This window comes from Aythya marila (genome assembly GCF_965140915.1).
Source record: "Aythya marila genome assembly, chromosome: 8".
In the NCBI taxonomy this organism is placed as follows: Eukaryota; Metazoa; Chordata; class Aves; order Anseriformes; family Anatidae; genus Aythya; species Aythya marila.
Window position 1 is genome coordinate 1,015,452 of NC_139049.1, and position 14,832 is coordinate 1,030,283.

General features: G+C 36.8%; 1 protein-coding gene across 13 annotated transcripts in view; it reads right to left on the reverse strand.

Annotated features, from left to right (window-relative positions):
• ZNF644 (zinc finger protein 644) overlaps window positions 1-14,832 on the reverse strand; it is an 80,170-nt gene that overhangs the window by 30,943 nt on the left and 34,395 nt on the right. For 4 of the 13 annotated variants that reach the window (XM_082765842.1, XM_082765849.1, XM_082765850.1 and 1 more), the window contains 2 exons: window positions 1,457-1,512; window positions 490-552 (listed from right to left, as the gene is read on the reverse strand). The exons of 1 other annotated variant lie outside the window; for it this stretch is intronic. In XM_082765842.1, the coding sequence (XP_082621968.1) occupies window positions 490-539 (50 nt within the window). In that variant the 5' untranslated portion in view covers window positions 540-552; window positions 1,457-1,512. Of the gene's footprint in view, window positions 1-489; window positions 553-683; window positions 710-1,456; window positions 1,513-14,832 lie in introns of those variants that run through there. 8 more of the 13 variants (XM_082765853.1, XM_082765852.1, XM_082765851.1 and 5 more) reach the window with 3 other exon arrangements.

A 14,832-nucleotide genomic window follows, 5' to 3' on the forward strand; every position in this document is an offset into this window, starting at 1 on the left:
ACCAATTTAAACCTTACTGTGAAATCACATCACCTGCCTAGCTAGGATTCTTTTGTTTTAAGCCCAACCTCAGATAAAGAAATTTACTTCCTTTTGCAGAGTTACATTTATTTCTTTTCTCAAAGCAGCACATTCTATAAACCTGCAGTGTCAGTCAAAGGCATAAAATATTCCTCTACACATAAGTATATGCACACTACAGCAGTATAGCTTGCTTTTAATTCTTTGTAGTTCAGAAGACAATTCATAATTTAAGTCCTGAATCAGTTACACATTATACAAAGAAAAAAAAAATAAAAGAATTGTTTTCAATTCCTCACAAAGTATTCTGTTAAAAATCAACATTTTACAGTTGACAGTAGTAGCTCTAAAAGTCCTAGCAGAGCAGAAAATACCAACAAAGCAGGTCATGCCAATTTTAAAATGCACATACTACATTTTTTTAAAAGCTGTAGTAAGTCTAATATTAGAAATGAAATACAAACTCACTTGAGCAAATGGGACTTCCCTCTCACTTCTTCAGAATACAAAGTCACCATGAGCAGCTAAATTCTAAGATAACATACCAGTCAAGAGCAAGCAGAAAACTTGAGAATCCAGCTCTTATTTGCTAAGGAAGCCTGCATACCCAGTTCCATCAAGACCCATGTCTACATTAATGAGAATTTACTTTGCATTCTTACCTAAAGACGCTCATGAAAGAATCAGGCTAAAACAGATGAAACCAAATTGCTCTTAAAAGTGTTTAATGTAATTTAATGGAGAAAGATTAGTTTTTATAGTCCAAAGTATTCCCAAAGTAGAACACTAAGCAACATGAAGAGAAGCAAAATCTGTGTTTAGCTAAGTTCCATATCAAAATAATTATTGTAATAGCGGGGTGTGGACAATAAGTGTTGAAGTAACAGATTTTTTTGTTTCCCTGACTGCTGACAGCTTGCAACTGCAAATGGACACCCAGATTCCACAGTAAGCCTTCATATGCTTTGTCTTACAAATAGCTCCCAAAAGAGCTAAGGGCAGGATAGGGATTTTTTTATTTTATTTTATTTTAATAATTTGCTGTTTGGTAGCTGGTCAGATTTATCACAGTTATTTATTAATAGTGTAAGTGTTTTGACAATGCAACATACATTTTCAGTTCTTAGAAACCAGGTAGGTAGTATGCAGGAAACAAAATTAATCTCAAGTACTCATAATTCTGCCTCTCGATAACTAACAGAATGCCATGATAGCTTTTTGACTATAATAGTTTGCAGGAAAAATGTCATGATAATTTTAAGTACTGGGGAAGGGGGTGTTCCTGTTTTTGTATCATAACACTGTACACATAAATCACAGTAATCCAGATACAAGTTGCAATACAATTCATTTTTTCAATGACTTTTTGTCCTCAGTGTTTAGCTGTATGTCTAACGGACCCAAGGAATCCAGGGAAAAAAAAAAATCTACTCACCTTTGTTTGTTTTATTTGTACTAAGCTGTGAGATCCACTTCCGCATTAAAACAAACCTGCAAAGTAAAACAAAAATTTACTGCACAGCTGTCATTGTTTTCTGCTTGTGTTCTATAACACCAGCCAAGAAAAGCAAAACAAGAAATTCCTACCCACAGATGAATTCTACCAGTTTTGTCTCAGGTTGGAATATCAAAATTCTAGTGTATTTCTGTCAAATAAGCATGATTTTCAAATAACAAATGTTGTTTCTAATCTACCAAGAAACCATATCAAGTATACGTATGCTATTAAAGTAAGTGGGCAGAAAAGGGGGAAAAAAGTCGCATTACAAGAAAAGTTCTCCTGCATCCTCTGCCAGTGCCTTCACACTCAGCTATCTTATTTTCACCAAATGGGGAATGAAGCACAGAGAGGAAAATGGCTACAAACAAAAACAATTTTCTAACCTTCTTAGTAAAAACTATCAGCATATCTGGAATTAAGTGTTGGGACAGTTTTAATACCAGGCCTCACCAACTCCTTGCTTTTCCTAGGAAAAAGTTGTGTTAACTATCATTTTAAGGTTAGCCGTCCCATTTAAAAATCTTAAACTACTTTGCCTTCATGAAGGCTGATTAATGTCAGATTAAACATTCTATTTTCAGTTTTGCTTATGGATCTTCAAAATAACTACACAAGGAAACTTTTCACTTTCTAGTTGGAGGCATCAAGCTAAATGACCTCTGGAAGATGCTCTGAAAGTCACTGAAGTTGCACCAGATTTGGGTACAGAACTGGTTTATTACCAAAGACAACCAGCATTCAGCTTTCCAGCAGAGGTTATTCGTATATAGACTAAACCCATGTATCTATCACCAGAATTAACTCCGGAAGAGATACGTATCCTCACATACTACCTAAAGATTCCTCTCCTAAATTTGTCAGTTTTTTGAATCTGAGTTCCCCAGACAGCCTGTCTCAAAGCCACCCGTCTAAATTACACAGGCAACATAGTTTTCATGGCTCCTGACTCAACTGCAGACCAAATCTTTGCATCGAAGGACTGAGCCCAGACAACCGAAGGCGACAACTGCAGTAATCCAGCAGGCTGTAACACTTTTTTCATGGAATACCTTATTCTGGACCTAGCAGTTCGGACTGTTGCATGAAACCAAAAGCCTTAGCCTACATAATCTGGAAAGCATCTACTCCTTAGATAAAGCTTAAACACAGGTATTCTCAAATGTAGTACTCTTTGTTCACAGGGAGCTTACAAAGCACTTCAGGGAAAAAAAAAAAAAAAAAAAAAAAAGTGGGGTTACCCTTTATTTACATCTGGCACAGAAGCAACGAGAAGGGAAGACAGAAGATGGACCATCATAATTAGGATATTGTCCAGCTGAAGGGAAGGTGACATAAATTTCACCATGAGACTATCAACAAGCAAACTGCTGAAGGACCAAAGGGCTGGCCACCGCAGCCCTGCATTACAATTCTGCAGGGCCCTTTGAAGTTTATCTCCCCCTTTAGGGATTTCAAAACCTCTGGTGTTCAAAGATTCACCCCACGGGAGACGCTACCTGCAGGGGCATGCAAGCATTTCAGTGCAGGCAATGCAACCCACAGTGAGACACACCGACCTTAGCCCACACTACTGACAGCATCATGACTCGCACTGTTCAAAGTGGCCGAACCCACACTACTTAACCAACACTCACCCCTCAAAGTCCTAATGCTGTGAAGGAGAATTCCTCTCACTCCAGCACAAACAATCAAATCTTAACACCTACTATTCATTTCAAGAGTGTTGACACTTGAAATAACCGAGCACCTGAAATTCTCTCCCAGTAGATCCAAGAGAGGTACTTCTCCAAGACTCCTCAGGGAAAGGCAAAGATTTCAAAATCACAAATGCTTTGCCTCTGATTTTTCCTGTCTTAATTCTCATTATCAGGAAAAGAAGTGGAAATGAAAGTGGCTCTCCCTCACCAGGTACTAAAGCAAGCATCACAGGGGACTGGGAAGCCAGTAAGAAATGCAGTTACAGTGCACTCACCTCGAGGCGTGACACAAGGGAAAAGTGGCCCACAGCAGTAAAAGGACCGCTACAAAAATGTTATGCTTCTGACCACTGACACACAGCTAGCCTGTTCTCCAGCAGAGAACAGCAAGTAGGAAGAAAACTGCAAAGGCAGAGATGGGCAACACCTCACAGGTACCCCCAGTGATATTAAAGGGACACGGACTCGAAGTGTCTAAAAGTACAAGCATTTCTCATCAAACAATAAATATGAAATAAGGCTGGTTTGTGGGCAGGGATTTCGCTTTGCCCAGTGGAAAAAAAAAAAAAAAGCAGCATATCAATGATACTTCTTTTCATACAACATTGGAAAAAGGCCAAAGCAGGCACAATTTCTCCAGTTTATACGCAATGACTAAGTCACATACGTGGATATTGCTCAAAGGTAGAAGCACAGTCATGTGCACGCTACAGAAAGAGAGAAAAAGATTCTCAAAAAGCATCTGAGGAGTAAGCTAAAAATATGCAGGCTGTAAATTAATTGTTGATGATTACAACACACCAGTTAATAAAATGAAATCTTTCTGACCAGCTGGAGATCAGTTCCAAAAGCTTCCATTATACTGCTTTTCCAAGTATACAACAGTTATAGTTGCTACCCCCAAATTCAGGTTCATTAACAACAGTTAACTACTTTCCCATCTATACAAATAGCAGAGAACACTTCATCCATGACTCGTATCAAGCTCACAGCCATTCACAATAAAAGGTTTACATGATGACAAATAATCTGAGTTCAGACATGAGGTACTTCACAAAACTTGTTCAACTACCCCTTTGGTCATTGCCACCACATTTTATTTTTAAGACTAAATTTGCTTTTGTTCACCTCTTATTCAAGTTATTAGGGTCCTGCTTGCAATAATAAAATATCTCCTAAATCATGCCCTTCTCTGTGGAGAAGTGTTTGAGAAACATAAGAACGCAAAGGTGTACAATGAAAAAATAAAATTTGCAGTAATCCTGCTAAGGGTTCTGATGCGTTTTTCTACCATTTAGTCCTTATCTGTAATACAAAAATTATTTCCTAACAGATCTGTAACAACGGATACTTCTACATCTATCCAGGGAAAGACCCTTATCTATCTCTAACCACCACCTTCTCCTGGAAAGGTTGCAGTCAGGAACATAAGGACATAAGGTGTTTTTGTTTTGTTTTGCTGTTTCTTTAAAGTAAGGAGTTACAATGTAATATAAAACTTGCTTTTGCCTCCATAGCTGCTTTTGATTTGAGGGGAAGGAAGGAAGACAAAAAAACAAGGGCTAGAATAAAATGTAAAAACTTCTTTTGTTAGTGTAAGATGCAAAAACCACAAAACCAATATAAGAACAATATAACAGTATTAAAATGCAAAAAACACAGCACAACACTTGCAGCTGTAGTCTTCACTTCAAGTACTTACTGAGATTAACGTGACTTCATTAGTTGGTTGAGAGTGACATTTACCTTTATTAGGACACTGATGTCCCAGCAATAAGATCTGCTAAATTCAAAGGTGGTGGAGAGATTTGACAGGAGAAAGGATTGAAATTTCCTTCTAATATCTGATACAGCTCTGGAAATCTTTTATAATCTTACAGAAGTCTAACAAACCTAACAAGGCAGAAAAAAAAGCTAACAGAAAGCAGAGGTTACAAAAAGCCCAGGAGCTGCTCCAGTTAATATCTCACCCACAACTACCAAGGATAAAATAATTTCAGAAGAGGACTGAAAAAGGAAAAACCTAGCTGACAGTAGTCTCTTTCAAATCAGTTACTATAGCTGAATACTCACTGAATACAAACCCAGACCTCCATTTTATCAACAAGTAGTGAGGAATAACCTCATCTGTACAAAATGTAGCTTCAGCTCTCTGCTAGCAGAAGTGGTTTTAATGCATTTTGATTTCTATTGAAAAGTATAAACCTAACTTAACATTCAGTACCGACAAATATATAGAACTAACATTCAGTGTATGCTAAACAAACACCTTGAATTTGAACATGAGATTCTTCTCTAAAGCCACAAAACTAATTCCCTTTGACAATTTGCAAGCGTTATCTGAACCTGTACTACACCAATCAAATGAATTATAAATGCCACATATTTTACCAAAAAGTTAAATTTGCAAAGGAAAAAAATCACAGTTCTTGCAATAGTTATTGCAAAGTGTTATTTACATGCAGGTACCCTACTGCAGTCATAATTATCCAGACGTATAATTAATCATAAACTTAACACTTCACAACCTACATGGAGACAAAATTTAAGTCCTTTTATTGGAGATGCTTCTGCCTTCAAAGAGTCTTCACTGAATAAAAGAAAGCAAGAAAACAAGGGACTGAGAAGACTGCCTCCTGCATTTTCAATCTCCTGCTAGATTTTGAGTTATATCTGAAAAAATAGTTCAAAGAAGCTACAGTTCTTCAGTTATCTATTCACCACAGTAAAACGCAGAGGCACAGTTCCCAAAGCTGTGGTGAGGCTTTCACATGGAACTGCTGAAATCTTTCATTTTCCTATTCACAGGAAGTTTTGCTTTTTTACAACACCCCATATGGGACGGCAAAGCACTTCAAGGAAAAGTACGACAGCATAGGAGATGAACACATCCGATCATCTGAAGCTGTTTCAGTCCAAACAAGATGATTACAAGTAGATGAACGCAACACCAATAGGATTATCACAGTGGAGAAAAAAAAAAAAAAGTAGTCAGAGAGAATAACTTGATAAAACACAAGTTTGTTTTTTTTTTTAAATCAACTTATCAATCAAGTCAAATGACAAATTTAATTATTATTTCAAAAATGTCTATTACTTAGATGAAAAAAATGGAAAAGCCCTTGGAGGGAAAAACATTCTAGGTAGGCTGGGGTTTGGACTAATAGAACAGCCGTTAGTTAAAAAGGTTGCTTTTCATCTCCATCTCTAAACAGATATAGAAGTAAGCATGTAGATGTATACACAACAGGCACACAATCGAGATGGAAAGACATCTACAGAGAAACAAGAGGATATGAACAAAAAGCAGAAATATTGAAGAGCTGTTTGCTTTGAGCATGTATCATCCAGCAAGCAAATATATAACAATCAACATACAAATGAAAGCATCATAAAAGTACTAAATTCAAGTATCAGTTTAAAGATAGAGTTCTGAAAACATTTAGAACTTCCAGACTTTAAGAAATAATATTAATATATCATCTATGAAGGGTACTTATCAATGCTGTTTCCCCACCAAATAAGCTGTAATATTCTAAATACTGTTGATATTCAATGTTTACAGTCCATCAATATTCAACTAAATTAAATGGCATCCTCATGCCATAACTAAAAATGATAGTTAACAGAACATAAGCAATAAGCTATAGAGAAATAATTCACCTTCTTTCTACATCATTTCTTTACCAGTTTAAAGTACTGGTCAATATTGCACTTGCATGATAAACACCTGCAAGTTTTCAGTCATCCTGCAGCCTATTTATCTTGACCACATGAACTAGCTCATGGTTCCCTGCAGTTACATACCTTAACGATAACCGCTTCTCTCAAATAGGATTCTCTCAAGAAAAGTCTAAAGCAGGGTGACAATGCATCTCCATTTCACTTCAAACTACTGACACAGTACACAACCTTGGCATCATCCTTGACACTGAACACTTCTCTTTTCATTAGACTATCTCTTCAATCTCTTTATCTCTTCAATAAGTTACCTGTGCAGTAACTGCCTCAGCCTTTTAGCTATGGAATTCCTCTCTCCTCCAGCCTGAATTACAATGTGTTCCTTCACTGTATCACCACATATGCTTTATATACAGCACTCCAAAATACAGCAACATACCTCCCGACCATGAGCACTGCATGAATGTGCTCCAGAAAATAGATAGAGTTACAAGAGATCTTGTGTACTTCACAGAAGCTGGTCATGGTTCCTTCAGAATTTCTAGTCTAGGTTTGCGTACTTAAGTTTCTCAGCTGAAGTAAGTTTTCAGAAATTCAAAACAGAAAGTTTTTTCACTACAGTACTTTTTCCTGAAGATAGTCTTTCAACACCTGAGGCAGCACCTTCCACTTGCTCATTTTAATAAAATATCTTGTTCCACTTCAAAGTTCATTTTCAGAGTAGCCAACTGTACTGTTGTTGCATGTTTGTAGTGTCATCCTCTCTTCTACAAAGCCCACTGAATTTTGATAAAACAAAAAAGGAAGCAAAGCTGAGTGTAAGAGTCAAAAAGTTTTCACAGTTGTGTACATCCCCTTTCATATATCATGAAGCAACAACATTCCATTGTCCAAATGATTAAAAAAAAAAAAAAACAAAAAAAACCAAACATATTATGCATTTTCCTACAGTCACGAAAGATGTAATTTATGTATTTGGCACAAGTTTGAGATGCAGTAAATAAGGCAGGAGGATTCTGCTGAAATGAGTCAGAAGATTGTTTTGTACAAGATTGTGAAGATGTGAAATAGATTCTAAGATAAAAATAATAAGCATGTACATTCAAAATAAATAAAGCATATACAGTACTTAAGAAATACCATGCTTTAAGTACAGATACTCGCATTCCAAGCCTTAGGCAACCAGATACTAAGGGCCCTCTCAACTTCTTACCAATGACCACTGAGTAATCTTTCAGAAGTCCCCTTAATACAGAACTGTTACCAGCTCCATCTCTACTGAATGACTTGGGTGCTTTTTCAGTCAGGATATCTGACAGAACTTCTCAAGAAATTTAAAGCACTGCAGAAAAGTGGAACTGCTATAGGTATACAAGACATACCACACATATGGGACTTTGATGAAGAATAGACAGTTTATTCTCAGCCTATACCCACCCCCAAGCCTGCCACCTGTGGAATCCTGCCACACACAAAAATTCATCATTTAGTCTTCACACATCCCCTTCCTGACTGACCTCTTCATTATACCCCTTCTGAAATTCTTCAGCGTCACCGTGTTCTTCACAATTAATGAAAAAAGGCAAAAAGTTCATTCCAGAATACATACATTTACATCCCCATGCAAGGAAGTATAATCCAGATAGCTGCATGCATATCACTCTTACATACACCCCTTTCTTATTTTTAAATTTTCAAACAAGATGTAGGTTTTCTCTCTTTTTAAAGTTTAGATCAAAATACAAAACTGTTTAAAAAAAAAGATTTGCTAAAAAAAAACAACAAAAAAAAACAAAACAACACATTAAGGGCTTAATTTCTGGAAAACAGAATTACATTGACACATACCAAATAATTTGCAAAATAGCATTAGTTTTCTTTTAAAATGATTACCGAAAGAGATCACTTACAGTACTTCTTTTTTCCCCTGCAAGTTGCTTTTATAAAGACAAAGCTATTACTAAAATTTAAAACCATTAAGTAATTTATTTTTGTAGAAAACAATTTTTATAATTATTTACTAGAAATTAGTATTTCCAGTAAATTGATTAATATTCTAAAACAAGAAGCTTGATGATATCCATTAATATTTAAGTGGATTTAAATCTCTGTTTCCAGTAAGGACTCTTTAACCTAAAAGAAGTATCTTATGCAACGTATCTAACAGTAGATGAAAGCAGCATATTAATAGTCAAGCCATGTTGTTACTGTAGCAACACTGATTTTGGGAAGCCATTTTCTCTTCAGCTTTAACACACTTCCATCACCAACAGTTCTTGCTACAATCTCTGTTTAAATCCCACAGCGGTAAATTGCTTAAGTTTTCTCTCTGGCTACATACTTTAGGATACCTCCCTCTAGACTATATTCTTTAGTCAAGTGTACTTACCTAACAGCATTCTCTAACGCTGTACTCTACATGATTTCAGCTTACACTAATGAAATCATAACAGTATGGCAATGCACTTTTAGAACAAGTGAATTTCAGAGACTAAGCGGTTTACAGCACAATGGTAAAGAAGAGCAATGTAATTAATTACTTCAACCTTCAGGCTATGAGAACACAGTCCAGTACACGATTACTCAAGTAGCAGAGTGTATCCTTGGTCATTACACTAAGAGCAGTCACAGAAAAACCCTCAGATCAGAGATGACAAAATCAAAGCAGGTGCTGTAGCCAAAAGCAATTTCTTAGTAGATTCACATCTCCCTGGATTTTCTGTTAGAAAACTCATCTGAAACAAAAATAGCATGCACATTCATTTCCAAGTCCTCCTCTACACTTTTGCAGTCTTAAAAATGACAGCACCTTAAGCACTTTCCTTGCTTTCTTGCAATGCCATTTTTAGAAAGGGCAGAGCCTAAAATCCTACAGCTCAAAATCAGTGATAAATTACACTATTTTCACAGAAACATAGAACTGTTTAGGTTGGGAAGGACCTTAACTCCACCTAATTCCAACCCCATGCCATGGGCAGGGATACCTCCCGCCAGACCAGGCTGCTCAGAGCCCCATCCAGCCTGGCCTTGAACACCTCCAGGGATAGGGCATCCACAGCCTCTCTGGGCAGCCTGTACCAGTGCCTCACCACCATCTGAGTGAAGAATTTCTTCCAAATATCTAATCTAGAACTATTCTCTTTTAACTTAAAGCCATTACTTCTTGTCCTATCCCTATCACTCATGTCCCTCCCCAGCTTTCCTTTAGGTCCCCTGTAGGTACTGGAAAGCGGCTATAAGGTCTCACTGGAGCCTTCTCTTCTCCAGGCTGAACAACCCCAGCTCCCTCAGCCTCTTTTAATAAGAGAGGTGTTCCGGCCCTCTGAAAAAAAAATATATATATAATTTTTCCATTACAGTTTGAAAGCAAGAAGTTGTGTGAGGGTAATAATAAGAAAGTGAAATACACTCCATTCATTGCAGCAACGAAAGGAAAGATAACAGAAAAGATTAAACTAGAATTTCTGAAAGTTGCCTGCAGGAAATCAACCTGCAAGTACCTCAACTAAACAGGATCCTACATCCAGATGCATTTCCTCACGAGCTAGTTGTACTTCAATGCATGGCTATCTTAGGATCATGAGCTGTAACGCCCATCAATGTCTGGTGAGGCAGCATTTCTGACACTTCTCATAGACCACAACAGGAAAGGGAATCTCATGTTCACAGCCTTAGAGGAAGCGTATATTCCACGTACGTGAACCTGCAAAGTCTAAGAAAAAAAATTCTGAAGATTTCATGCACTTAGATTTCCATAAACATTTGTAAAACTGTGCTTATAAACTAATAACAAATATCCTGCATACAAGGGCATAAACTTGAAATGTAGATAGGCTTATGTTGACCAGTCAGTAAGTTAGTATGGCTGAGATATTTTATTCTGATATCCCTACGATGGTAACCTCCAGCAGAGGACAGAAAAGACACTGGAGTATTAGCATCTTTAAACACCACAGTTAATTCCCAGTCTGCTCATCAGAGGGCTAAGCTGTCACTATAATGAATGTCCCAGGAAGAAGAAAACTACATAATCACTTAAGATATCTATCTATGCCAGTACCAGCATTCTTCCTACAATAGTTTTGTCCATATAAAATACACATACAAAAATTTGCTTTATACAATTAAATTCAACTACTGTTTTTCAGATTTGAAAAGAAGCTGTAAAATACTTTTGTTTCTAATTGGGTTTGTATACATTCTATTCCTTGTGATGTATGAAAGACTTCTTTGAAGAGTTGCACACAGGTACCAGTAATGTAAAGCTGCTTCTTCATTTTGCAGGAGCCTGCTTTATGAAGGCAGCAGGCTGCTTTGGGTGATAGGGTCAAGATGCGTCTCCCCAGAAGTGTTCAAACCCAGGCTGGATGGGACCTTGAGCAACCTGATTTAATGGAAGGTGTCTCTCCCCAACCATGGTGATGGGGTGGACTAGAAGGTATATTTAAGTTGCCTTCCAACCCAAACCATTCTAGGATTGTATAGTAGGCATTGAATTTTTTTTTTTTTTTTTGTTAAGTAAAAACCCATTCCCCACTGAGCTACTCAATGTTCACTCTTGGTTTGGTAGCACTTTAAGCTTCTGACATTGTCTATCATATGGAAATGCTTCTCTCTTTGAACATATGCCCTTTAAATGTTTGTGGACTTTGTTTCACTGTTCACTTCCTTTTGCTTAGTCAGAACCTGGGCAAAAGTTTTCTATCTTCAAATAGTATTTGAAATAATTTTAAATTGCTTGAATTATTTGAAATAATTCTTCCAAATACACAATAGCCAATGGACAATCTCAATCTTTCCAATGTGTAAAATAAAATATTTTTAGTAATAAAATATCTGAGATTTCAGTTGTAAGCATGTAGTGTTTCATGTGCAGACATCTTCCTTCATTTGCATACACAGAGTATACTGCTTTTTTACTGCCTTGTCACACCTGCAGAAATAGATCTTCTGGCCGCGTTTCCACTACCTAGCAGTAACGCAGACCAGTCAATAAGCTGAGGCAGGACCTACAGGTTCTAACAAATCTATTTAAGGTCACAACATTCATGGCATACCACAAAACAGAAACCCCATTACACTGCAAGTGTTCAGTGACTTCATCTCCACCTCCTTAGCTGTTCCATTTGGCCACGTGACACACATTGCCACTTGTATGAAATATCGTACTCATGATAAAAGTGCTGATGTATCCATCACATGATGGATTACAGCAACGAATACCTTTGTTCTGGCTTTAGGAAAACATCCTCCTGGTACGCCCTCAAAGCAGCTGTGAGACTTTCAGAAGAGGCGACAGCAAAAAGGAAGCCACGCTGGTTATCCTGATGTGTGCATACCCTGTCCACTGGCTGTAGTTAGGCGTCTGATCTAGTTGTGGCTTTACAGTACACTGGGTTGTCAAATACACACATACCACAAAGCTGTAAGTTCAGTTTTCCTGACCAAAACAGATTTTCCAAGCAAACTTTATAAAGCAGCCCAAGAAACAGAACAGACGTGAAATATATTCCCTAAGCCTACTTCACACACTTGACACTGGGTTACAGGAAGACTGCAGAAGAACAGGACCTGAACCAGCTAAAAAATAATTCAAAAATCATTAAGTCATTTGTATAAAATCAAGAGTATGAAATAAATACCCGCACATTTGGCGCACGCCACACACACAACCACTCCATTTCAAAACTGAAGACATTATGTCTGAATGGCTAGATTCACTAAAGAAAATCTAAAGAACAAGTAAAACAGAAGCTGAAAGAAGTTAACAACAAAGAACAGGCCAGCTTTCCCAGTATTACACTTCAGAATACCCTAACTAAAGCTATTCCCTGACTGTATTTAAACCTAGCAGAAAGTTGCTGGGAATTCATAATGTTTAGAGGAAAACAACATGACATTTGCCTTTACTTTTTTTTTTTTTTTTTTTTTTGGAGTTACAGGTTTCATAAATACTCAGATTTGTACTGAAATCAAGACTAAAGAAAGGGAAGGATTTTTTTTTTTTCATTTTACCATTTTTTTTAAATTAGTTGAGTTGCCCTATTAAGAACAAAGTGTGAACTCTGAATTAAAAAGTATTGGTAACAAAAGGTTAAGCTTCATAGTTGAACTTCAATATTTATATATTCTCATAAATAAGCTGTTGATTAACATCATACTTCTTTGATTTTCACTTCTGAATGCCAAAATCTCCTTTACAATCAAAAAGAAATGCAAATGAATCAATAGTGATAGAAAACATTAAGAAAAAGGACAACCTTAAGCATATTGGAAAAAATACACTTTTTCCTGCTGAAAACGGCTTTCCAGAAGATGACTTTTTTTTTTTTTTTAATGAAGTTAAGATAAAACTGTTTGAAGGAATGAAAGTGAAGTCACAGGCAGATTATTTTGAATAAAATCACCCTGGGCCCTAGCATTAATAGTTATTTGGAAGTTGGAAGCGGGATTTGTTTTAAGATCATAGAAACCACAACACAAGGAATCACTTCTCCTCCTTTGTTATGTTCTCATCCCTTGACAAGAAGTAGGCACCAGCATTCTTCAGAACCAGCTTACTAGATGGACCTAAGGCCACGTCAATTTGAAATGCATTAAATAGAATTTCTTTTAAAAGAGCCCAACATCCTAAACACCAAAACGATCATGTAAAAGGAATTGAACAAAAACACTTTTCTATAAATGTCTTGGCAGACAAAAGAACAACTCCCTATTAACACTCCAAAATGGTATAAAGAAGTTATCAGAGGGGGTACTGCAGTACTTGGCCTGCAGACATATAAATCCATTCTTCTAATTCCTTAGTGCATACTACTGGATTTCTGAAGAGACAACAGAACCTGGATGTCTTCTCAATTTTCCTAAATGACAATAAATTACCCTAGACATAGCCTTAATTTAGAACTTCATATCTTGTTCTGCAACACAACACTCTTACATTCAAAAGTAATAAAATAAGATTAAAATAGTTCATCTCTATGTGAAAATATTTGCATAGATAGGCAAAGGAACACACACAACTTCTGCAGTGATTACAAAATAATTAACATCTAAATAATTTTTGACATAAAGACTTGTTATACTACCTCTTGTATATCTTCTTCTCTGTTCACCTCTGCTACAACTTCAGTGGACTCAAAAACGTAAGCTAAATTAACAAGATTTTAAATAACTAAACTCCCAAACCGACCCATCTCAAGTCAAACAAACCTTACAGAATCCTCAATCAAGAGAAGAGATGCAGAAAACAAAAGGGGAACTACAGCTCTCAATTCCTACTACCCTGTCAAACATTTAAAGAACTATCTGTGTTGAAAGATGACCTCTTTCAAGAAGGCTGCAATAATTTTTTTTCCTCTCTACAGGATCAAAATCGGAGAGCTCTCTGTATTTTAGACATTTCTAAAAAATAATTATTGCTGTATGTGTATGGTATTTTTGGAAATGGTAGGACACTTCAGCTATATAGTAACTCAAGTGGTTTCTCCCCAGCATCACTTCTATTTTTGGTTCTTTTCCTTGTGCAGAAGTAATCCCTGTTAACGCACATGACTGGTACAATGGTAAAAAAAAAAAAAAAAAAAATAGTAAAATAGCAGTCTTTCAAAGTAGAGTGGCAGGCCTGGTAAACAATTTTTTTCTGTACAAGCTGTTCCTCTCCAGTCCTTATCCACATCAGGAAAGGAGATGGACTTTTCTAATCCTCCAGCACTTTCTGCCACAGGTATAGCAGTGAGAATCACCATGAGCTTAACCAGTAAGTCTTGCCACCTAGGGAGTTTGGGAACAGGGACTCGTAATTTACAGGAACATGGCACTGAATACTTGTGATGCACTTTATCTTAAAAAACTACCAAAAGAAAACATCTGTGAGAATCTTTGCTAAAGCCACTCATCAACACCTTCCCATCATAACATGTGTCACTGCTA